General features: G+C 38.8%; 3 protein-coding genes across 4 annotated transcripts; 1 reads left to right on the forward strand and 2 right to left on the reverse strand.

The window, feature by feature from the left end:
• Window positions 1–3,772: 3,772 nt before the first annotated feature.
• Window positions 3,773–9,981, reverse strand: LOC103718269 (GPI mannosyltransferase 3). 2 transcript variants are annotated; one of them, XM_039115023.1, is made up of 9 exons: window positions 9,595–9,981; window positions 9,401–9,518; window positions 8,984–9,088; window positions 8,558–8,830; window positions 6,419–6,552; window positions 6,118–6,313; window positions 5,735–5,886; window positions 5,471–5,633; window positions 3,773–4,211 (listed from the first exon to the last, which is right to left on the reverse strand). In XM_039115023.1, the coding sequence occupies exons 1-9, from the start codon at window positions 9,867–9,869 to the stop codon at window positions 4,119–4,121; spliced, it is 1,509 nt and encodes a 502-aa protein (XP_038970951.1). In that variant the 5' UTR covers window positions 9,870–9,981; the 3' UTR covers window positions 3,773–4,118. The 2 variants fall into 2 exon arrangements, with proteins under 2 accessions (XP_038970951.1, XP_008805223.2); XM_008807001.3 differs by having other exon boundaries at window positions 6,419–6,700; window positions 8,544–8,830.
• A 2,938-nt stretch (window positions 9,982–12,919) lies between these two features.
• On the forward strand, window positions 12,920–17,467 carry LOC103718268 (malate dehydrogenase-like). Its single transcript, XM_039115024.1, has 7 exons — window positions 12,920–13,075; window positions 15,643–15,801; window positions 15,914–16,089; window positions 16,297–16,574; window positions 16,665–16,800; window positions 16,881–16,992; window positions 17,104–17,467. Exons 1-7 carry the CDS (start codon window positions 13,033–13,035, stop codon window positions 17,196–17,198), a joined length of 999 nt encoding a protein of 332 aa, XP_038970952.1. The 5' UTR covers window positions 12,920–13,032; the 3' UTR covers window positions 17,199–17,467.
• A 3,947-nt stretch (window positions 17,468–21,414) lies between these two features.
• Window positions 21,415–23,662, reverse strand: LOC103718266 (transcription factor MYB30). The gene is made up of 3 exons (XM_008806997.4): window positions 23,428–23,662; window positions 23,046–23,175; window positions 21,415–22,403 (listed from the first exon to the last, which is right to left on the reverse strand). Exons 1-3 carry the CDS (start codon window positions 23,558–23,560, stop codon window positions 21,830–21,832), a joined length of 837 nt encoding a protein of 278 aa, XP_008805219.1. The 5' UTR covers window positions 23,561–23,662; the 3' UTR covers window positions 21,415–21,829.
• Window positions 23,663–25,366: the final 1,704 nt, after the last annotated feature.

The following is a 25,366-nucleotide window of genomic DNA, read 5'->3' on the forward strand; positions in this document are numbered from 1 at the left end:
TCTTTCCAAAAAGAGCCTTTACAAACTCTTTGCCCTGTTTCAAATGGTTTAATTGTGGTCATATTAGTGTTAAACCCATGGAAGAATGCCCACTAACTAAAAGATATAGAAGGGAGGAAAACAAGAGGCATGAATTCTACGAATTTTAGTTATTTGAAAATAAGTTATATGAAAAGCCATCATTCTTTGAATGTAAAACAAAATTCTCTTCCTATAGATATAATTAATAGCATTAATGGTAAGCATTGAAGGTCACATCCATTGTAGCTATGTAGCGTTGTGTTTAAAAATCATTGGAATATGAATTCTCAAATTTGAATGGTACTAACTGGCAGAATGGGGTCCGATCTAAGCTTTTGGTCATGTTTATCAGCAGATCCAGAACAATACGCTCCTTTTGACTTCAATGGTAGATTGAATATAGGGTTAGTAGTTTTAGACCGAAAAATTTGAAGAGAAATGGTTGGAGAGCGATTAGGATTTGGGCTATCGAAGGTATCTGGGTGGGGCGGCAAGCACACTTAATTAGTTTCATTTTAGATTTCTCTCTTTTTACCTTTTTTTTTAATTTATAATTACTCAAAAATATCATGCCCGTAGGATGTCCAAGAATTCTATATATTTCTAAGCGGATTCCCGTTCCCACGTCCGCATGCCGCGTATCCTGTCGATCCGTATATTTATTTGACAAGGAGTCAAGCATCGAGCTCGAGCTTTTAAAATTATATTATAATAATAAAAATAAAAAAGAATTTAAGTATGAAGAAAAGTTGTGGGATTGAGATTCAACCGAAGAGACGAGGATATGCCTAAGTGAATTAAGATGTTAAACGACACCGTTTGAAAATAAGTAGTTTTTTTTTTTGAACTTAGAAATTAGCATCTTACAGGGGCTAGTGCAACATCGTTCGGTTTTACGGAAACCTTCCACTACCAAAAGTTTGGTCACTAAAAAATTCAAACTTTCTGCCCAATTTTTTTATCGAAAAAAGGCGTCATTCGTAAAAGTTTTTCTGGACTAAATTTTTGTTAGTCACTGGAGGTGAATCTTTAAGGACAAAATTTAGTCGCTAAAAGTTTTACCTCCAGCCCGCGCGAAATATTGGACTCATGCCAACTTGATTTTGATTTTCTGCGACCAAATATGCATTTAGTCGATGTAGGACAATCATTCAGTAACTAACAAGAATGTTGGTCGCGGATAGCTTTATTTTCAGCGACCAAACTTTAGTTGCCAAACGTTTTACCTCCACCCCGCCAACTTAGTTTTGATTTTCCATGACCAAATATGCATTTAGTCGGTGTAGGACAATCATTCAGTAACTAACAAGGATGTTGGTCGCAAATAGCCTAATTTTCAGCGACCAAACTTTAGTGGCCAAAAGTTTTACATCCACCCTGCCAACTTGGTTTTGATTTTCCACGACCAAATATGCATTTAGTCGGTGTAGGACAATCATTTAGTAACTAACAAGGATGTTGGTCGCAGATAGCCTTATTTGCAGCGACCACTATTCATTTAGTCGCCGAAAGTGGTCGCTGAAAGTGTATTTTCTTGTAGTGAGCAGACTGGGTCGCCTCATATGTTGTTCGGCATTTCGGAGAGTTTCTATGGATGTCCACAGTAGAGCTTCCGCCCTCATTGTACTTTTTATTTTTTTCTGATCTAGTAGGATGTACTCACATTAGAGCTATATGAATTGCCGTTTTTAAAAAAAAGAAAAAAGAAAGAAAGAAAAGAAAGAAAAGAAGGAGAGGAGGGATCATCATGATCTGCCAGAAGCTGATGGCTGTTCTATCCATTAAAATTGTTGCTATCACTGTTTCTGCACGAATAAAAAAAAGAAGTGTTGCTATCAGTGAAAGATAATGAAGCATTCTAATAAGGTTATTATTCTGCTAGCGTCGGTTGTGAATGGAATCAAAATGGAGCAGGCATAGAGCTACTTGATTACTTCCACGGTACGTTCGGGTTTCCGCAAAGCACATGAGAAGGTTCTACTACGATGTTAGGAAAGGAATTGATGGATTGTCGAAGACCAGCTACCATTTTTATATCATCCATCCAAGGGAAAATCATTCTTGAATATTGCTCGAGCTAGGTCTCTGGACCGAGCATACCTGCTACTCTGCTAGCAAAACAAAATATCCTCGAGAAATGATGGAGGAGCTCGCCTCCCCCTTTTCCCCTTCTCCTCGAGGCCATTGCATAGACTATTGTTTTTTTTATCATGATTATTTCAAGCCATCCCTTTGCCCCACTCAGCTGCCGTTCTCGGTTGTGGCCCAGCCTTTCCTCGAGCAACCCTGGCTCGCATGACGCCCATCTCACTCATACGCCAAGCTGGGGCAGAAGACGAGCTGAGCATGCCCGTTGGAGTGTCGGGTGCTAATCTCCTCTGCTGATGGCCTGCAAGAAGTGGAGAGTTTTTGGCAAGAAATTCTTTGATGCCTAAATCAGAATAAAGAGGCAATAATATTAAAAAGAGAGATTTCAGAAAAGTGTAACTTTGTGAGTAATAAATATTGCATGTGCCGTACCTAAGGTCCCCTGAGCAACTGAGCTATCAGCTATCCTTTTTATATAAGAGAGCTCATTTTGTTGTTATTTGAGCTGACGTAGCGTGCACTGATGGTCAGGTAACAGCCAGTAATACTACTGCAGCATGGAAGCTTGTCCACGTGGGTAGTGGGCAATACTGGTGGGGCGCATGCCGTGGTGCTGCCATGACTGCGGACTGCTGGAGCTGTTGGTTGTTATAATTGTTAGTTCTTGTCCATATGTGTTAATCGTTCTTCTCTACTGATGGCTCCTGCTCGCTTGAGACTAAAGTCGCTCACTTTGGTTGGTTAGATGCTCGAAGCTAGTGCCGAAGCCGTTATTTTCGGTTCATGTTTGAGGTCAATATGGTAGATCTAGCATAAGGTCGAAGTGTCCAATATTTTTTCATAAAATTCCACCTATGTCTTACAGGGCAGTGATCTCTTTCCATAAAGAATAAAAAAGGGGGAGGGGGGGCAGTGATCTCTTCATTCCGACCTCGATTCAGTTGCGGTAGATTATGATGTTAGGCACTCCAGTCTCGTTTCCTTACCCTTTTTTTCACTTTTATTTGAATATTAGTAATACCATAAGCATCAGACAGGGCAAAGGTAGACATAAAAGAAGGATATATTTTTTTTGGTCCAAATTGGCATCTACCCTGCATCTGCAGCTATGCATTAGCTAAGTAATCGACCACACAATATATATGCCTCTTGCTTACCATGCACCGCTTTAAAATTTCGGAAATCCTTCCCGCTAGCAACTATGGCCAAAATACATTCTTCAGCCCCGGGCGAGGCTACACACAAGACTTAGAGCGGCTCATGCAGCATGACAAAAGTGCTCGAGGAATTTGACCATCCAATTTGAGGTATCAGCCTCGCTACCGCTGCCTGGGCCTTTGAGCCTGTCCATATACCTTTAACCCAGAGTGGGTGACAGGGGCCCAACACTATAGCCCTACAGGGGCTGTACTCTTCTTGAATAAACCCCAGCATGTCCCTCCGAGAGTTCTGAGCTTGAAGAGTCGAGAAACTCATGGCTGCTCCAGTAGTCATGCTAGGGTTGCGTGGTAAACTACCATGAGAATTTGGTATGGAAACTACATAGTTTTGGCACAAATTTTGAAGCCCCTGTAGAGAGCACAGGATTGAGATTTGGGTAGTGAAGTTTGGCATTCTATGCTTGTTTGTGCACATATATTTGTACCTGGTGCCAACAAAGGAATAACAAGCCAAGTCTTTTACCTTCAATAAGCAATCTTAACATGTACTAGCAAAAAAGATGAGAAACATGATAAACACGTCAAAATGGTAGAAGCAAGCTTTTATCGTGCATGATGATAACCCAGAAAATAAACCACACAAAAATGTTGAGAATATAGTTCTAAACTTTTCCTGGCACAAAAAGATGATTTTTAAATCGGAATCCTGGGACATGCTGCATCCTGTTGTCAGTCGAGATAGTCTGACTTCAAAATGAATAAAGCAGCTCAGTTAAGTACCAATTGATGAATAGAAGCGATAAAAAGTTAGAAGAGTCGAGAAAAGCCTGCTGATGGAGAACCAACCGATCAAGTCACCGCAAGATCTGCGAGAGCATATACAGTAACAGATGCTTGAAGATCACGGTCCACTTTGAAATGAGCATGGAAAAACCTCCTCACCTGTCAACCATGACAAAGAGGAAAGAAAAGAAAGGAATAATAAGATATCAAGGAAGAAGAAGACCGACTCGACAACATGTCAAGCAACTTTAGCTTATCCTCGTAGCTACAATGTTTTTTCCCTTCACTTCTGGTTGCCATTACTGTATTTAATCGACCAGATTTATCAAAAATATATAAAATTAATCCATGAAGGCACAAAAGTTACAAACCCTACTACCTAATCATTCTACCTCCAAGGAAAAATCTGCCTGTAAGCGGATGTGTCACCCAAGCAAATGGCCCTTAACGTTCCTGATGTGGACGACTTACGGGCTAGTTGGGCCAGGTTCCAACAATGTTCAACTTGGGGTTTGTCATTATATCCTTGTCCTTTTTTCACTTATTGTCACTCAAATAAGGCAGCTAACAGATCATCTGATTTCATGGTAATCAGCCACTATATAAACAAAAGAGAGTAAAAAAAATGTAATTTTGGGAAAAAAATTGAAATGGTAGTTAAATACGGGAAAAAATCCCAACAGCACAACCAGTAATCATCATAAAAGTTTTTCAATGGCAACAGGTTAACAGAATATGGCAAATTATAAGCAATCAAATTGTTGAAACCACCAAATGTTATGGAATACAAGCAAATAATGCACAAAAATAGCAATACCAAGTAGGCTGACCATCATTGATTGTTGATCCAGACTGCCCAAAAGTAAAGTGCCTTAGGTTAACAGTTATTTGCGGGGAAAAAAATAAGAGGACGAAATCTTTATTGTAAGACTTTAAAAAATTGCCAACAAGGGTATTTCAGATTTGTCTGGATATCGCAACTCTGAGGAACATATTTAAAATTTCTCCTCAAGATTGGTTAGCATTACTAATTTAAGAAATCATATATTCACATAATCTTCGTCATAGAAGTCCAGGGAGAAACAAAAATTTGCAAATGTGAAGAACATTTGAAACCTTATGAAGCAAATAATTCAAGAAGAAACATGCTACAAAATAGTCATCAGAAGGTTCCAGCCTACCCTGTGATGCAACTGATTAATTAACAGTCCAGCACTGGATTAAGCTTTAGTACAACTATTGGTAATTGACCATCCTTATTAAAATCCATAAATTGCAATATAATGGACGTCTGTAATTGATTATTAAATAGCAGCATAGTCTGTTCCAGTCAACTGACAAGCGCTGGCAGCAAAAGCAATTAACTCATTTAGTGAAAAAAATTAAGTACAAATGTATGCTCCATGTGGTAACTTTACCTCTCTAAAGGAATGTGATATCAGAAACTCCCTTAAAGATCCTTCTTCAGAACTGAACAATACTATGTGACTGGGTGAAGATGAATTCCCAAACATGTCAGTCGCAAAGCCAGCAGGATCCATCAGAAAACGATCCGACTCATCTGGGATCTCTTTACCGTCACTGCAGACAAAGAAAATTTTAAGCCAGTGATAAACTTTCATACTCAATATGCAAGCATTTCCGACCAAAATTAAGGTTGAGAAATTGCTCAAAAGAATAACCTTGGAGTGCAATCCAGAAAGCGCATTGGCAGATTATGATGTAAGGTAGAGTAATAAGGTGTGGAATGGCACGGCATAAGGAATAGAATGCTCTTCACCTTTCCATCATGGGCCTCTTTAGATAGATAGAACATAACATCTTCACTTCCTCTCTGGCTGGCAAATTTGCAATGTAAGAATAAACAAACAAACATTGCAACCCCAACCCAACCCAACTGACCCAACAACAGCAACAAAACGAAACACATACTGCATTCAAGACACCAATAAGAACTTCTATGATACGATGAAAGAGAATCTGTTTGTACTGAACTTTAGAGAATGGGAAACCAGGAAAAAGAAAAGTAAACAAAGATATCCCACGTCAACAAGTACTGTGTTACCTGATGAACTATGCTCATATATAATGCCATTGGAACATTGCTCATTATGAGGAAGAGAACAGCCAGATGCACTCTTAACGGCCATCTATTGCAATATTTGTTTCTTCTTTTCGGATCTGGAAAATCTGGTTTTGACATCACTGCTAATGAATAGCCAGCAAACATCAAAGCTATAGGAAGTACTGGCAGGACAAACCTGTAATGCACAACCTGTTTATCAATTGAGGAATGAGAATGTAAAACAAGGTTAAGAATGTTGTAACAAATTAACATGAACAATAAATTATGAAACTAACAGTACCTGAATTCTTTGTGACCAAGCATACTATAAACCCCTAAAACCCAAGCAATTAGACCTGAAAGCCTCCATTTCTTTGATTTAAAGATGCCATATATTGAAAAAGGTAAGAAAGTCAAAAGCATAGCTGAAAATCCCTGAGTAAAGTACCAATGCCATTTGTGAGTTCCATAGTAGTCCCCTCCAGAAGAAAGGAAATTAAACTTAAGAAAATTTAGAGGCACAAATATCCATGACCCGTACATCCACCGATCAAACAAACATGTAACCGCAACCACTAGAACCCTGTTAACATCAAAAACTTAGTAGAAGAGAATAATAAATTATAATAAAGAAAAAAGTAGCATATGTAAAAACTGACACACAGGGGACTGTCAGCTGTCATCCAGTTATTTAAAGTCAATCATCCGTATGCAAACACCCTCTAAATGTTTGCTTATAAACTCATAGCTTTACTTCTACTGGTTTCCACTTTATAAATACATTACTTAGCATACATGTTATCTTAGGTCCATCAACTCCTCTTTCCAACCAATCCATACTTATTTTCCCCCTCTTGCCTAATTTTTCTCTGTCATCACAAATCAAGGTCATCACATCTCAATAAGTTCACCATCACTTCAAAATTGAAGTGGTGACATTAACTGCTTGTGATGCTCAAATTCTATTTTTTACCACTTTTGGCATTTTATACATATGATATTATTTTTATGTACCTGCATCATATTTACCGCGACATTCTAACTATTTAACTTTTTACCAGAATTACATCGTGGTAGAATACTTTCCCCTTCATATTACCTCCATGCAAGATTCAACCATCCCACTAATGTTCTACTCAGCATGACATCGTTTACATATATTTTTCTGTGCAATAGCTCCAAGATAGCAAATATAGTCACCTTCTTCATATCATGACAATAGGTTGTGATCAAGACCTTAAATTCAATTAAATTTCCACAAATTTAAGGCTAAAAACCATTTTGGATGATTAGAACCATTGTTCTCTACTATTATCTTCAGCATTCCAGCACAATATTACACATGTTATATTCATCATGAAGCTTAACTGTCAATACGTTATTAATCTATAACTAGTCAAGATCTAAATTTGTGACAGAAACAAATGGTTTGCAAAAAATTTAAAATGGTTGCCCTCGAGAGTAGAGCCTCCAAGCAGTTTGTGCTCACTCCTAGTTTGTCAAACCAAAATGAGTTCATGGTCTACATAATCATGCACAGCTCAGTACCATTATTTAGTATCTACCCTGCTAACATTATCTAGTATTAATCCAGCTCGTCCTATTTTCTACATCTTCTAATACATTTTACAAGTTGTTGAACCAATCAGACTTTGAGGGTAAACTTAAAAGCATTATACTTTGGTAATTACTACTTTTAATGGCATTATATTGCTTGGAGAGTGGGTCCTATTCCTAAGACTACTTAATAGCAATTGATCAATAAAAGATGCAGCCAACACCAACCTGGATCCTTGACACAAAAGAATAGAGGATTGGCATAAGATTGACGCATGAATCCTATCACATTAGTGACGGCAAGAGAGAGACAAGAAAAATTTTTAATAAACATAAACAATATGCAGTGGAGATACTCTCTTTAGGCGCTGTTTTCCAGAGATGAACATGGTGGTCGAGGCAAACATTATAAGACAACCACATGTTCTGTGCTTAGAATGCTGTGCACAGCATGCATCTTATGTGACTTGGGCTCTACATTCCATCTCCCATTTTACTAATTTGTAAGTGTCTCCCTAACCTTCTATTGAAAATTGTATTATGGATCTACCATAAAAACGGTATTGAACCATAAACTTAGTTAACGGGCACGGGTTTACATCCCTTTTAATTTTGTTTCCTTTTTCATTCTATTTTTGGTGAAGCAGGAACTGAACTTGAATTATGTAACTCCATAGAGCAACTGATCCTTTAAAAAAACTGAGCTACTCAACAAAGTACAAGCACAGTTTCAATTTGAGTTTCATACCAAGTTTCTTTGTGTTATAGCATAGTGAAAGAATACACTTTTAAGTAGAAAATTCTTCAAGTTTTGAAGAACTAATATGATAAGTAATGTAAACATACACTAACAGAAAATAATTACCTACCCTATCGGGATTACCTCAAGAAAGAGGAACCCCAATCTTGACTGCAGTCCAACTAGATCCAGCATCCCTACATAGAACCATGTAATAGCACTTGTTGGCCGAATGGCACAAGCTAATGCTGCTATAAACAATGCCAATTTCCTCGATGCAGTAGAAACATCCTCCAAAGAACAGCTGGCAGAGAGCCAATAGTACAGTCCCATTATGGTCAGCACTGTTTCCAAGCTATTTGATAATGTTCGCGTAATACAGAAGAACATGAACCAGTTCACTAATTGACAAAAGAACTGCGCAACGGAATTAAGGATACAATCCTTACCAAATAAGATAAGCACAGCATCTACTGCAGTATCTAATGTCATGGGAGAGAAAAAGGAATGTATGGGAGAGAAAAAGGAATGCATTAGTTGGATTTGTAGAGAATAATCAGAAAAGGATACGGCCCATCTTGCCACATGCTCATCGAATAAGAGCTTCGAGAGTTTGTACATGTATAAATCGCCAAACGAGGAAAATAAGGACTGCAGAAGCCGCGGGGCCTTGACCTAAAGAAAAAGTCGAGCAGATGTTAAAAAATAACAGCACGTCAAAGAGTTCGAAGAGAATTAATTATCTGCGAATTAGCAGAAAAGAGGAAAAATTCACTCCGCCTGTTTCAAGAATAAAAGGATAGAGCTCGTGCTACCCGCTTCAAGAGAGAAAGCAAGAATTTTTAAAATGAGCTGCCCGAGACAAACAAGGCCTGAGAATCTAACCCCTTTCTTGAATCCAAGAAACCCTCTCTCTAACCCCATCTGTCAAAGAAAGCGGCCTGTTTTAGGAGAGGAGAAGAAAGAATAGAGGCAGAGAGTAGTTACCATGAACCATGGGGTGTCCAAGCGAAGGAAAGCCATGATCTTGTAGAGCAGAGCGAATACCAGAGGATGGAGATAGCTGCGGATCCCCCTCTTCCACTCCCATGTCAGATGCCCATACCTAATATCAGTATACGAATCAAATCATATCGAATTGAATCGAAGTGAAGAGCTGTGCTTGGGAGGGAGGGAGATACCCGAAGACGATGCGGTGGGCGACCTCGAGGGACTGCCAGTGCTCGTCCGGGTTGAAGTAGGTCTGGACCAGCAGCGAATTGGTGGCTCGGAAGGCAAGCGACAACCCCCATACCCTCCTCTCCGACGAGAAGAAAGCGGAGGCGATCCCTCTCGAAGACCACGACGACGATATCTTTCCCTTTCTGTCCCCTTCTTCTCCTCGGCCGAGTTTGGGGTTTGGGGTCCGATCCGTCGTTCTCGACGGAGGTAAGTCCGGTCGTCGCCGATGGCTCATTGTTTGGTGAATGGCTGCGAGATTCGGTCTTCCCGGCTTAAAGAAGATGCCAGCGAGCCTTTGTTACGGACTTCCACGTCCTGTGGCATTGCCATTCTAGGCTCGCTGGAGGGCCGATTGGTATTCTATTCCGTTTCAGAGAGAATATGTAAAAATTTTAGGGTTTATTTTGCGTAAATACCCTCCTCTTTTTTCTTTCTTTCTTTCTTTTTTTTTTTTTTTTTTTTTAACAGCAATTCATATAACTTTAGTATGAACACATCCTGTCAGATCAAAAGAAACTAAAGAGTACAACGGAGGAGGTATATTTTTTACGGATGTCCAAATGATCTTTCCGGAATGTCGAGCAACGAAGGAAGCGACCCAGTTAGCTGCGCTGTTCGTCTTCCAAAACATATGTTAGTACCTGAAAATAGCTCATCTCCTGGGCCAGTCTACGAATCTCATGAATCAGAGTGTAACCATCCCCATAACAATCCACTCTACGAACCCACTCAATCACCATAGAGGAGTCACCCTCGAGGCATATATGCTCAGCACCCAGTACTCTTCTTGCATAGGATAAATATCAGGTTTTGTACAAGTATCCTCTCCAAATTTATATTTGCATGTATATCCTTTTAAAACACTTGTTTTGCGATTATATATTTTTTTTATCCTTAAGTTTTGTATATATACCCACGCCATCTATCGTCATTAAAAAATTAATAATGTTAAATTAAAATGATTAAAATATTCTTAATGGTAGATGTGTAAAAGAAAATATTTATAAGACGATAGCGATATAAAGCAAAAAAAATAATTTCAAAATTTTGCTTTATTTTTAATTAAAATATATGGTTTTTATTATTAGGAGAACTATTATATTAGGGGCATTTGTAAAAAATAGTATTTTATAAAGGTACAAAAATGAACATAAAAAGAGAGTATTCACGTAAATTTGAATTTTAGGTATTCATGTAAAAAACCTAAAAAAATTTACAAAAAAAATATATAAAAATTGAGTGAGGCTAGCATGCATTTGAATATTCAAAATATATTTTTTCAAAATAAAAATCGATACCATTTATAGTATATAAAATATCTACAGATAAATATTACGTATTTTTGATATTTTTACTTATACATCTAATCAATGAAAAAAATTTTATTTTAACAATATATTATCGTATCTCCATTTGATTTATAGTACATACGTATCCAAATTAGCTGAATTTGATGATCAATAATTTATATTTATAAATTATGTAGCGTATAATATATTTTAGCTCAATAACTATATTGCTACCATTCATTTTTCTTATACTCACTTAATGCACAAGCAACGTACCTCTAAAATAAATTATTTTTAATCTCTAAGCATTTTATACATCAAAGATTATTATCAAAAGTGCTGATTTCCATTTTAAAAAGTGCATCAATGATTTCTACTAGAGAGGTATTTGGGTTAAAATACATTCCTAGCCTAGCTTTACAAAAATCATTTAGATTTCACTCTTCTTTAATAATTTATTTTATTTTTCAAACTTATACAGCTTTTGCAATAATATTTATATACTTCATAACATAACCATTACAATGTTTTCATATGGGTAATATTTTACGAGAAAGTTCATATAGCAGTTATTTCTTAATAGCTATCTATGTGATAAGTTTATATAGAATTTATTTCTTAATGGCTATTTATATGTGCTGTATAAGTAATGCTATTCATTGCAAGAATGGGAGTGAAGTGCTATTCTTAATAAATTATTAAGCTGCCTTTTTTTTTGAAAAGAAGTCTGGGAGTAAAGTGCACCTCTTGATGGAATTCCAACGCGACTAGAAGCCATAGAAAAATAATTAAAAAATATATATAAAAAATTCTTTTGTTAAGGAAAGAAATAAAAAATTTTATGGGCGTTGGACGAGGATGCCCTCAAGCCAACCTTGATGTCAACATCTATCCATTTGCGAAAACCTATGACCATCACGATGTTGCTTGTAGCAAGGAGAACACAAATTATTTATGGGTAGAAACTCTAGATTAAGAATCTATTTAATTGTCCAACCATAGACTCCGGCTTTGGGTTTTCCTCACCATCCTCTGCAAATCTAAATTCAATTTGCTTCTTCCTCCATCTCTATCTACATATCTCTAGTTCTACAATAAGATTCAAGTTCTCACTATGCCTGGTTCTTATTTTTTAATCAAGATTTAATGTTACGTACTTTTAATTTGTTTCCTTGATCAATACATCTCCCTTTTTTTTGTCAATAATGATTTTTTTTAATTTTGATGGATGTTCATTTTTTATGTTACACAATGCATTTGTCGTGGTAAGATTAGTAAACTTTTTTTTTTTTAATATTGAATGTATACTAGAAGTATATGATCTATCCGACCTATAAAAAAACTGTTTTTATATATTTTATATTATTGAGTTTAGTTATTATTAATTTTGAGCATTGCTATTATATATATAGTTTAACAAGTTTAAAGGTTGATGTGATGCTTAGTGTAATTTTTTATTTACTGCAAAAAAGGAGAGGCTGTGAAAAGGGTCTTATTTTTCTGAACCAATTCTATTTAACATCCACTTATAATAACATCATATGATATTTATTTTTTTTATTTTTGTGTGACTTCTAAACTAGATGTAAGCTATTTACAATAAAGTTACGAAGTTAATGTAATTTATGAATATATTGAAAAGGGCTCATTATGATTTTATTTTATTTTATTTAAATTCATCGCCATGCATTCTGAAGCCTTTTGAAGTTTGTGTGTGCTTGACTCATTCAGTGTTATTGTACATTACAATTTGTAGGCATTTTATCAATTAAAATCTACTTTGGTTTATGTAAAATAATATTTTGGTTTACTAGTAAAAAATGGTCAGAAAAAAAAAACCTACCACGAAAATATGTAAAGAAAGTCGGTATATAAAAATTATACACGGGAATATTTGTAAAATGCCCTTTATCTTGTGGTTCATCGGCAATTATTTGCATTGCCGGGGTTATTCTGAAACACGAAAGACGCCGAGGGAGTCGTTCGTGTACCTCCACACCTGGACTCTATAAATATCTTCTCGCCCCATCGTCTAGGTCGTCTCTTCTGCCGCAATCTCCTCCTCGCGTCCTTCTAGAAAGTTCTTCAGCTCCACGCCGCTCCGCACCAATGGCGAAGGATCCCGTTCGAGTTCTCGTCACCGGCGCCGCAGGTCGGTGACATCTCTCTCTTCCTCCGATCTCCCACTAGGATCCACTTCGATCGGATCCAATCGGATCTCGGATCTGGCCATTTTTACCATCTCCATCGTGACGCTTAGAAGCGATCTCGTGAAGTCAAATGGGTGGATCAGCTGATTATCCGCTTCAAATATTTGTTGTTTTTGTTTTTAGGCATCTCTATTTACTGATCCGATGAGACCAGAGATCGAACAAGTTAAATGAGATGATATCCGGTGGTGGTTGCTTTGATGTATTAACTGGGTTTCGTTTCTCTCTGTTTTATTTGTTCTGACACTGGGAGTTCTATATCTCTGGACTGTCGTTTTTTTTTTAAGCTTATGTTATTTGAGATGCAGGCGATTTCATTGGAAGTCTAGATCTTGTCAAAATCTCGCATTTTCGTTTGTCTGGTGTTGCTTTCTAGTTTGTAGCTAACTCGAAATGACATCACAGGTAGATCTGCATGGTTATTGTCGGCGAATAGACCGAAAGCAGTTAGCTTACCTGGTTGGTACCCTCTTCCCCATACGAGAGGTCCCGGGTTCAATCCTTGGTGGTGGCAAAGTAACCAAACCATGTTGCTCCAAAAACGAAAGGAAAAGCGAAAAAATGCTGAACCTAAATAGCCGAGACAGGACCGGATGGTTATGGCTGAGATCAAGTGCCATATTTCATTACGATGTTAGCATGTTTTTAACTGGATTTCCCCCCCATTAAATGATAGACTGAGCTGCTTCTTCCGTTGCATTATGCTTATTTTGTTTCAATTTTAGTTTTTCATGAAGTATCTTCTTTTCATTTATTTTTTCTCCAGCTTCTCGGAAGCCTGAAAGGTTGGCCAGGGTTTTGACGAGAATTTTATTTTATTCCCCTGTGAGTCAGTTTACAATAGCATTGGAAATAGCCGGTTTATCTTAGTGTGGTCTGTATAGGATCCGGAAATATAATTTCAGACCATCATGGCTGCTGGGTTGGTCATTGTGTGGCTAGATTGAAGCTAAATCCATATATTTGGTTGTGGATTGTGATACATTGGGAAATTTTGGGTATTGTCTCTATGGCATCTTCTCTATTTGGTGTCCTTTCATTAAATCAACAGAAAATTATGTATTTTAATACATGCTAAAGCTTGCCTCAATCAAATTAATATGCAGTTAACTATGTATTCTCTTAAGACATGATATATTTCTGCTGTCTAATGATATGTCAGGACTTACCAGCTCTGGCAAACTAATACAAGTTCTTATTGCTATTGGAGCTGGGTTGTGTTGCATAATGGGTCATCTATATCTGACCCAGTGTTAGGACATATAATACATTTGGGCACAGCCCAACCTCAAAGCCCTCAAAACGACCTTGGTCTAGGTGGATTCAGTTTTGATTGATTTTTTTTTTGGGGGGGTTAAAATTTGGGATGGTCAGAATAAGCTTTCGAATTTGCAGCAGAAAATGCAGCGGACAAACCACACGTGGATTTTTTTGTCTTCCTTTTCTTTGAGGTTATGCCTAATTTGTCCTCTTCAGGTTGTTCAAAATCTTCCTGGTCATGCTCTTTTGTTCCCCCGGTCTCTCTAACTCGGTCTCTCTAACTCTTGAAGGTTTTCGGTCAGAGTCTTTTTGTTCGTTGGTTTCTAGATTAAAGACATTCTTACAAGATCTGCAGATTCCTGGATAGCTGTTCAGACATTATTCTTTGAATCTTGAGTCTTCGCTGGAGATAACATGTCCCCTCCCCCTTTTTTCCCATCTGCATGTTTTCATTTTGTCATTTTCACGTTTCCTCTTTGTGTTTTTGTTTTATTAGCCCTCCCATTATCTTGCTGATACCTATTCTCATTACGTTATTTCTCGATGATATCCCTTTTTAGGATTGTTTAATTTTTCTAACTTGAGAAATTTGTAATATGTTAAATTTCTGAGATCATCTGAATTGATATGATGCATTTGATATGTTATGTGTAGTATTGATTTGTCTTTATTTGTGGGTTCACGACATGCCTCATCATACCTTTGGGAAAATGGTACTGTTACCTGCTATCTGCTGTTTTCTGTTGAAGATCAAGATAATTTATAACAGGTTATTAAACAAGATTGTTGTTTATGAAGTGAGAAAATCCTGGGCATTTTTTTCATCTTTTTTAGCTGTAAGCTTATAATGTATACAAACAGATAGGAGCTGGCTGAATGTCTTTTTGAGTAAAATAGACAAATTTGGATATAAGTTTCAATTATCGAATAAGAAAGCAGACCAGCTGACAATCGGAATCAGCTTTTCTTGCCAAACATATGTCATATGAAGCTGCCTTTCATCCCATTAGACAAATTTTCTTGCTTTCTTCATTCACATAATTTCTTTATTAAGTCAGGCTGCATGTTTAACATTAATACCAAATAAGAACACAAACATGCACAACAAAAACTTCTGTTCCTCAGAAATAGGAGAAGTCAGATTCTCGGATGATCATTCTCTGTTTGTGAACTGTGGGAAAGTCTGTTGATTCTCTTTCATTAACATTTTGAGTCGTGATGTATTTTGTTAAAACTGTTGTGTTTGCAGGACAAATTGGATATGCACTTGTACCTATGATTGCACGGGGTGTAATGCTGGGACCAGACCAGCCTGTTATCTTGCACATGCTTGACATTCCACCTGCTGCAGAAGCTCTAAATGGAGTTAAGATGGAGCTGGTTGATGCTGCATTTCCTCTTCTGAAAGGTAATATCTTTCAAAGCTAAGTATACAATCCAATGTTATTAGCTATCTTCTCCTTCACTTTCTCCATCAATTATCAGCTTAAAGTACATTACAATCTCAAATGATATATTAGGTGTTGTTGCCACAACGGATGTTGTTGAGGCATGCACTGGGGTCAATATAGCTGTCATGGTTGGTGGTTTCCCAAGGAAAGAGGGCATGGAAAGGAAAGATGTGATGTCAAAGAATGTCTCCATCTACAAGTCTCAGGCCTCTGCCCTTAAAAATCATGCAGCTGCAAACTGTAAGGTATGCAACATTGGGGGTGCAGTATGTGTTTTGTTTTTAATAATTTTTTTATGCCACAATTAAGCGATTGTCTTTTTTGTTGAGAGTTCTATTGATGATTCGGTGCCCCAGTTTTATTGTCCTCTCTGCGTACGTTCTTTTAATTTTAAGGATCTAGATCCTTACTCTACGTACTTTCATTCAACAATCAATCATGCTTATCTGCAGGTGTTGGTAGTAGCGAACCCAGCAAACACCAATGCCCTAATTTTGAAAGAGTTTGCCCCATCCATTCCTGCGAAAAACATAACTTGCTTGACACGGCTAGATCACAACAGGGCACTAGGTCAGATATCTGAGCGACTAAGCATTCAAGTCAGTGATGTAAAGAATGTCATTATATGGGGAAATCATTCATCCACTCAGTACCCTGATGTCAATCATGCAACTGTGAAAACACAAGGTGGAGAGACACCTGTTCGTCAACTTGTTGCTGATGATGATTGGTATAAATACGGATCCAAAAGTTCCATCACTATTTGCATATGTTTCATATGTGGTAACACAATCTAATTGCATAACTCTGATCTTCATAGGCTGAACCGAGAATTCATCACCACCGTCCAACAACGTGGTGCTGCAATTATCAAGGCACGAAAGCTTTCAAGCGCGCTTTCTGCTGCAAGTGCTGCTTGTGATCACATACGTGATTGGGTCCTTGGGACTGCTGAGGTAAAAATCTTCATTGCGGATTCATGTGGCTTTCACATGGCGATTTTTGCTTAAAAAATGTCAGAAACTTTCTGTTATAGGGAACTTGGGTTTCCATGGGTGTTTACTCTGATGGCTCCTATGGTGTGCCTGCTGGGCTCATTTATTCTTTCCCCGTTACGTGTCGTGACGGCGAGTGGAACATAGTCCAAGGTATGTCTATTTGTTCTGTGGTAGTTCTCTTGGTACAACTTGTGAGGAAAGCTGCAACTACATATGTGAGGAAAAGAAAATTTTAGCCACTAATATGAGTTTTCTACTCAGGACTTCCAATTGATGATTTCTCAAGGAAGAAATTGGATGCGACAGCTCAGGAACTGACAGAGGAGAAGGCTCTTGCATATTCATGCCTTTCTTAGGTTACCTCATCTTAATAAGGGTTTCTGTTGTTGGAGTGGTAACTGCCTTTATGATTTCTGAATAAATTAATTTGCTCCTGTATGAACTTTGATGTAGGTGTTGTTTCTCTCGATATTGCAATTTTCCTGGGGGTAGTGGTGTTACATCAGTGGTCTTTAGATCAGATGTTTGTTTTCTTGCTTTTTTGTTGAAAAACCATAAATGAAAATGAAGACAATGGAAACATTGAGAAGCAAAATTATCCTATTTGACTTTACTTTTGTTATTACGTTGACCAGCCTGTTTTTACCAGTTCATCATAACCGGTGGCGTGGGTGTGGGGATAAAAATGAAGGCATAACAGTTACTTTAATTGCTGTTTTATATCTGATTTTGGTTTGTGCAAGCAATTAATCGATGGAACAAATTCTCTGTGCTGTATAGCCCTCACTCAAAGCTAGATGTATTTTGAGGAATTTAAATAATTGCTAACACATCTCTTCCCCAAGAAATTCTTTGTTGTCCCGTCAGTTGCTTCTTATGAGTGATAGCATCCCAGGAGGTCAAGCTGCGTTCTGATCTTGTATGGAACCAAAACAACCTGATATGGACTTCTTCTTGTGCGTGTGGAACCTGATATGGATTTTTATGCACGCATGTTTTTTCCTCTCTTCATTGGGTACTGGTTTTATGAGCTTTAATCTTTCAACTCACGGGAGTGGTGAGTCTAAGAATCAAGTGATTGCCTTCTGTTCTGAATTCCATCTCATTTTATACTTGAAGAATGCTTGATAAATAACTAAACGACTATTTGGCCATCGATAGCCACCGAAGATTCAGGGAAAAATTGTTCTGCTGATGAGATCGGGGCTGAGAACTTCCCTGCCAAAGCGTTGGTGGGCTGGGTCTCGATTGGCTGCTCTTAATCACACCCGGAAATCGAATCATCTCAGACGACCTGGTACTAAAGAAACTGACCTGATAAGCAAGGATTCGTTTCCTTTTGGTCGATCACGCTTTATTTTTATTGTTTATTACTGCTCCCAGGCGGACAAGACGTTCAAATAGCAAATATCAGTGATCGTATGAATGCTGGTAGGGGTGCATTCGGTTAGCAGTGTGTCGTGGAAGGCCTGAACATGTCCTCCTCTTAACCTGGCCGAGGTTCTACTCAAGTCTTCAGGATCAGCTTGTTAATGGATGAGCCCAAGCTGTTCTTGGTCATATGGTTTATATCCTCTCTTTTTTTTTGCTAAAAAAAAGGGGTAGGGGGGAGGAAGGGACCAGCCCACCCCGCGTAGCAGCCCCCACTGCCCCTCTCCTGCCAGGAAAATGTTCGATGCGGGTAGATACCGTTTTACTCATACCCTCCCAACCCGAAGGTGAGTACGTCACACCTGGCACCACCCAGGTACAGGTGGAAGGAAAGCATAACTATCAACAAGCCGTCCGGGCTTGGGGCATTCGATTTCCGCATTTAATCGACGTCCGTGCGTTTCGAACTCGGACAACTTGGGCGAAATTATTGCCCCCTTACCACCAGGCTACCACCTTGGTGGCTATCCTCTTCAGGTCTCACTTCCATCACAAACATGAACTTTGTTCATGGGAGTCAAAACTTGAAGGACACTTTTGGTTCGCGGGAAAAGAAGTGAAAAAGGGGTGGTCAACAGAAAAATAAAAAAAATATTTCTTATTCTGGTTGGAGTTTTCAAAAAAGAGAGGTAGAAAAGTAGCATTCCAATAGGAATAAAATTTTTATGTTTTATGAAAAAGAAAAACCCATATAAGGCATAGAAAAGCTACTTTCCGCCGGTTGGAAATTGAAATTTTTTTTTTCAAAAGTATCATTAAGTCATCAAAATCTATGGGTAAGAATTTTCTTTTTATTAAGAGTATGATAGGTATTTCATACAATTTTTTTCGAAAAGTAGATTCTTAACCAAATATGAGCCCCTCTAGAATGTGTCATTTTCTAATGATCAACCAAGCATGCTAAGACTATTTTTTTTAGGATCATATTCTCAGAAAATTTCAATAAGAAAATTTTTTTTCTGTAAATGAAATAAGTCTAAAAATTTTAAATGCATGTACGATAGGGTTCGACGATTCCATGTAGGTCACTTCTGCTGCAATCACTCTGTCAAAATTCTACTAGACCCAGCCCACGATCACCAACCAGCCTGTCTTATTCTTGGCACATCTCGTGTTAGAGTACCACACTCCAGTGCTATCGTACCCTACAGCTGCAGCTGGGATGGCGACAATGATTGTAGTTTCCTCTCTGGACTAATCACTGGAATTAACTGGCTTTGACTAACATTACAAATTTATTCATACAATTTCTTATGAAAGAGTTCTGGCACTTTGACTTCGCCTAGCCAATTTCCAAATCAGAAGCCGCCGTGCTGGTTCTAATTGAATACCATCCATCAACAAAAAGAACCAGGGTTGTGTCTCGAGAGAGACCACAAATTGGCCACTACGTCTGCACGAAAACTCCGTAGAAAACATCAAGTACTCCTTTGATTTAGTGGCGCTTTTGCTTTCAGCCATCTGTTTCCTTGAACGCTCGGTCGATGACTACATACATTTCATATGCTTCGTGAAGGTGCTGGTCTTGGAGTTCAGGATGTATTCCTTTTGTGAGATCATCCCAACTATATCAGTGTCAATCAGAGAGAAGGGGGGGAGGAGATGCAAACTATTAAAGAAATGAAGAAATGAGCTCAACTGCAAACAATGACCAGAGGAGCATGACTGGTGAAGAAGTGACTTCTCATGTTTTGTGCAGCCGTGTTCACGTCTCAGCTGCGAATAATGTCAGTTATTAAATATTATAAATAGAACTACTAAAGAAAAATGGAGTGTAGTGCTTTGTAGCTCAACCCACTACCCTGTGGTGGAGACAGCGACATGTTTGAAATGGAAGGGTAAGCCTGTGTTTTTGTTTCGCTCATGCAACAATATGGCTTCACGTTTACAGAAAAACACACAGAAAAAAGGGGTTTCATATTAGGCGTAGAATGCATCAGCAATATGTAACTTTCCTTTCTCGAACTTTGAAACTCCTACCTTTATAATATTGGGAAAGTCATCGGATTTCTTGCCTTCATAGGCCCTATATGCTGCGAACAATCGAGGGTATGTTGAGCTAGAGCCTCTTCGGCATTCTTCTCATAAAACTAGAACATCTTGAGATACCGAAAAGCCTTTCCTTTTGTCGAGCAGCCACAAAACCCATACCAATCGGATGGCGTCCCACTAGGAGTTAATTAAAGGTGGAATACCTCGAAAAGTTTTTTCCCATCTTCAACTGGGTTGGCACTATTGCATCAGGTTAGGCGCTGTAATTACTTGGAAACTTTTTGAACGAAGAGGACATTTTGGAGTGGAAAGATTTGGATCGGAAACTTGCAAAAGCACCGCACATAGTGGAATTCAGCACAGGGCCACACGCTTCCTTTTACTCTTCAAATATCTCGGATAATTACTAAATAGATATGGTGCATATCCACGACCGCGAAAGTTCTACAAAAGCTTCCATTTTGCAACATGTCCAACCAGGGACTAAAGAGGATCCCAACTCACATTAATCCAACAGCTACCTAAGTTGAATTCCATCTTTGTCAAATAACCATGAAGTTCACTAAATTTGAAAAAATAAAATAAACTAAAATAAAAGCCATAACCTTCGACGTAATATACTAGGAAGTTTATTTACCGGTCGCATGAGATTATCTTTTTGCCATTATTTTTTAGAAATTTGAAACTAGATTCTAAAATTAAAATTCGAAAACCATCCCCTTTATTTTATGTTTTTTTTACAATTATTAATACAAAGCATGACCGCACGATGATGTCATGCTTTCCTCACAAAGATTTGGCTGGTTGACAAATGAAGGAGTTATGGCCTCTCTTTGTCAAAAAAAGTTAGCTAATCTCGAATTAAATGAGTGGCAGACCTTGACTCAAATGAAAATTAAAGTTAGCTGTCCGATTCCATATCATAGTAAATTGAGGACTTCCATGTAGCATTTAGAGGCTCTCTCTTCAAGGAGGCTATTTTGTAGTTCGATAATGAACAATCTCAAGTTCTCTATCAAAGAAATTATATTAGACGAACACGAGTTACATTCAAACTGTGATGTACTCTAATCATTATTTTATTATATAAAATTAATTTTAGCTATAACCAGGGCAAGCAATGGACTCCCAACAATGAGCCTATCTTGATTGTGAAAAAAACGGATGCCCATAATGCATTAGCAAACAGCGTATGCATACACATCTATGTGATGAAATCTCATACAATCAGAATAAGATTCTGTAAGATCATACAAATGTCTCTCTCTCAAAGGAAAAGCTTCTTTTACATTGTTAGTCTCTACCCCATCTAATCTCCAGAGGCTACTTTTACAATCTTGTAGTCTACCTATCACTTCTCCTGCTTGGGTATATGACTAGAGAGTGTTTGCAAATTTCTTCTAGCCCCAAATCTCCCATCATGCAAAAAGTACAAAAGAAAATGTTAATTTCGTTTCTCTTTTATATATATATATATATATATATATATATATATATATATATATATATATATATAACAGAAAATCATTATAATATGGGCTGCAAAGGCCCTCCTGTCTCCCTCTCATGCTTGCCAGATCTCAGGCAATTCCTGAAAATCTCCTGCTTCCATTAAGAGCTTCAACCAAAAATTCATGTCATCATCATTGTAATTGGACGGACTGAACGTGGAGAAGGCATCACTAAGAGAATTAGGAGGAGGACCGGCTATCATGTTGTAATCCATGGGCGCGTCACAGTTCTCAATTGATAATGCCTCCGACCAGAAACTGTCGTCCATTTCCGGGAGTTCAGCCGAAGAATCCGTGCACTCTTCTTTGATGCCGATTTCTCCTATGATGGCGGATGAATTGGTGGTGGCTGAGGAGGAGATGTCGCTGCAAGACTGCGATGGGGATGGGGACACGGGCACAGGGCTCGGCTTTCCTGGCTTCCCGTCGGGCACCATGGCAATCGCTTGCAACTTGGCGGGTCCGAATTCCATCCCAGCCATGGCATCACCTTGGCCGGCCTTTCGCTTCCTGTTGGAATTTTGGACCAACTGGTTCGGACTCACTCGCTTCTTCAAGTGGGTGTGCCACACATTCTTGATCTCATTGTCTGTTCGTCCATGCAGCTGCGCTGCGATCGCAGACCATCTGGATGAAAGAAGGCAGGCAGGCACGCATGTTAGTCTGCGATCAGATCAGGTGTTTCGACTGAAATTTTCGATCATATCGAATATTATATAAAAGAAATAATTCACAGCCATCAGCTCCGTATCTTGTATTTAGATTTGAGATTTGAAGTCCCAGCCCCGGAAATCATTTGGTACAAACAAAGTGGTTCCAGGATCTCGGTCGGTGTGACCGGCTGGCGGATGGGAAGAGTACAACGGTACCTGAAGCCAAAGAATCTTTTGGAGGTCTTTGCTTGCTGTCTTATTATTGAAGGAAGCGAATTATTTTTTGAAGGAAGCGAACTTGTCAGGTTCTGTCTTCCGAGAGTGAGGAAAGAAAAGAGGGATTAAGGAGGTTGGGAGCAAAGGAAAAGTATGGAAAAGGCGACGAGATTCCAAGAGAAAAGTTCCAACACAAATCTCCACCTCTTAGCCCGGTACCTCGAGCTCGATTCGAGAATGAATGAATTTCGGCTGGAGCTGGAACCAATTGGTTTTCCGACTTTTATTAATTTCTGTTTCTTTTTAATGAGCGACAAGGAGGAACAACCCTTTCCTCCATGATGTTCGCACGACTCTGCAAAAATTTGCTTGTAGGAATCTGAAATGGACCGAGGCTTACCTATTTCCAAGCATTTCATGCAGGTTGATGATAATCTCTTCTTCTTCCTTGGTGAAGTTCCCTCGCTTAATGTCTGGTCGGAGGTAGTTCGTCCATCGGAGCCTGCAACTCTTCCCACACCTCAATAGACCTGAAGAGCAGAGGAGAGCAGCTACGTTAGACTGCTAATTATCGATTCCAATTACAAACATCAAACACTCAATTTCCGTGTCTTTTCTTCTCCCCCTCCCCCAAAAGAAAAAAAAAAAAAGAGAAGAAGCTTAGATCCTTAGAATCTCTGTTCAAGATTATCTTTAAGCAAATTCAAACATTTTGGCTCTTTAATCCCTTTGATCCCTCTATTTACACATTTAACGGACCATATATTCCCTTTGTAACTGACCAGCTTGCCTGGGGAGAGCGCGCCAGTTGCCATGGCCGTATCTCTGGATGTAGGAGACCAGAATCCGGTCTTCTTCCGGAGTCCAGGGGCCCTTCTTCAGACCCATCTTCTCGCAGCATGGAGCTCTCACCATCTTTATGTGTCCTTGAGGAGTCTCACTCCAGCTCGTCTTCTTGCCTCCCACCACCTCTCTCTCGCTCGCTCCGATGCAAGCCCGCTGTAGACGACGCTGGGACACCCTAGGCTATTTATGTTAGGAATCCAAGGGACAATGTGGGGAAATTCACAGGCCAGGAAATTCTCGGAAATGCCCACTCCATAATAATTTTCGTGGTCATTTACCCAACCAAACCTTTCTTTGATTTATAAAAGCATGCAACTTTGATGCAGACCGACACTTGAAAGTGCTGAGTGAGACGCGGTTTGCTTGCGGGTTCTCCAACCTGTAGTTTTACGGTACAAGTTATATCCTGCACCGTATGTATTATATGGTGTCCGTACTTGTAGGTCTAGGTCGATCATCAAGATCGAGAAGTGTTTGATGGATGGATCCAGTAGAAGCAAGCATCTTTGATTAGCCATATAGTGCATATGATATCTCATAGGATATAATTTCTTATATCATGTTGCTTATAAATATTATTTTTCAACAAAAATAAAATTACTGCCAACCATGACCACTAATTTCTATAGGTCCTACATATCGCACACGTATACCGATGCACTACTATAAAAACTAATAGGGGCGATAGGCTGCATGGTCGGCGCATGCACCATAGGCAATCCTCGACCATCATTTGCTCACAAGAGGCAAAAAAAAAAAAAAAAAAAAATCCCATCACTCACATATGCAAGGATAGTATAATTTAATGCACTCAAAAATATTTCCTAAACCATATATTTAAACAGCATATTTTGCGGTTAATATTATATGGAGCATCTCTTCTGTACTTTTTATTTTTTCAATACTCTGTTGAATTTTATTTAACAAGAAATAGCTTTTTGTCGATTTTAGGTAGTCCGGTGACATCAAGCAGCGTCAACAATGGCTGCCAGCTAGGCTATCAGTCTTAATTGGAAAATTTTGACATGATGCGCGAGTGAAATGAATGCGAGCACAGCACAAGCTAGTATTGCACACCAGCTAGCTTAAATCAAGAACATGGGCATGATCAAGGACAGGGTCCATGTCGGTTTGATCCCAATCATGAAGGAAGATCTGCTAAAATTTTCTTCTAAACCTTTCCGACGCTGGCTTCAGCAGTCCAACATTTTTTGTTTATAAGGCTGCCTTATCCTACGTCGCCATTGCTGTCCCACGATCCGCAAAAGCATGCTCTAAATGATAATCTTTAACTTTACATCCAGCCCCAGAATCATGATTCAAAGTGCTGCCTAACTACTGGCTAGCAAGCCGCCTGCCTTGGTTAAGATTTTGGCGACCCTTGCAATGATATCATGCAATGGTCTGAATCATCCAATATCATGGTGGATATTGGCCGGAGCGGCCCAATGTACTTGAGAGCTTAAGGTCGTTTTGTCTTTAAGACATTTCCTGCAGTGGACCAGCCTAAGATGAACTCACAAGAAGATTTTTTTCTTTTTATTTTGTCTTTGAGACATTTTCTGCGGTGGACTTTTTTTGGGCCAGAACCTTAGATGACCGTCTCAATTGCCTAAGAGTTGGGCCGGCCGGACCATGATTTGGAGGGTGATGGAGTGGGAACACTGAAACGGGGCATGTACTTTGTATGTGTGAACTTGTGTGATGCAAAAGGTGGCAATATTTCAGACGGGGTCTACACGTCATTAAAAAAGATTATCCGAACCGCGTGTGCTGGTTATGTCAACTCATGGCCGGGTGGCCAGAAAAACGTGAGGTACGGCCGGGGAAAGAGGAGGTTTAGAGACCGCAAGCAGATGGAAACTGGTTCAAAGA

Source organism: Phoenix dactylifera, chromosome 17 (genome assembly GCF_009389715.1).
Source record: "Phoenix dactylifera cultivar Barhee BC4 chromosome 17, palm_55x_up_171113_PBpolish2nd_filt_p, whole genome shotgun sequence".
Lineage (NCBI taxonomy): Eukaryota > Viridiplantae > Streptophyta > Magnoliopsida > Arecales > Arecaceae > Phoenix > Phoenix dactylifera.

Bases quoted from the DNA above. Each gene is read 5' to 3' on its own strand.
- LOC103718268 (XM_039115024.1), top strand. From the start codon at position 13,033: ATGGCGAAGGATCCCGTTCGAGTTCTCGTCACCGGCGCCGCAG. The intron at 13,076-15,642 runs GTCGGTGACATC...TTGTGTTTGCAG, and splicing joins TCTCGTCACCGGCGCCGCAG to GACAAATTGGATATGCACTT. The intron at 16,993-17,103 runs GTATGTCTATTT...TTTTCTACTCAG, and splicing joins CGAGTGGAACATAGTCCAAG to GACTTCCAATTGATGATTTC.
- LOC103718269 (XM_008807001.3), bottom strand. From the start codon at position 9,869: ATGAGCCATCGGCGACGACCGGACTTACCTCCGTCGAGAACGACGGAT. The intron at 9,089-9,400 runs GTAACTACTCTC...CTTTTTCTTTAG, and splicing joins TGGACACCCCATGGTTCATG to GTCAAGGCCCCGCGGCTTCT. The intron at 6,701-8,543 runs GTAGGTAATTAT...TGATGTTAACAG, and splicing joins CTTGAGGTAATCCCGATAGG to GGTTCTAGTGGTTGCGGTTA.
- LOC103718266 (XM_008806997.4), bottom strand. From the start codon at position 23,560: ATGGTGAGAGCTCCATGCTGCGAGAAGATGGGTCTGAAGAAGGGCCCC. The intron at 23,176-23,427 runs GTCAGTTACAAA...TCTGCTCTTCAG, and splicing joins CGCTCTCCCCAGGCAAGCTG to GTCTATTGAGGTGTGGGAAG. The intron at 22,404-23,045 runs GTAAGCCTCGGT...TCTTTCATCCAG, and splicing joins CATGAAATGCTTGGAAATAG to ATGGTCTGCGATCGCAGCGC.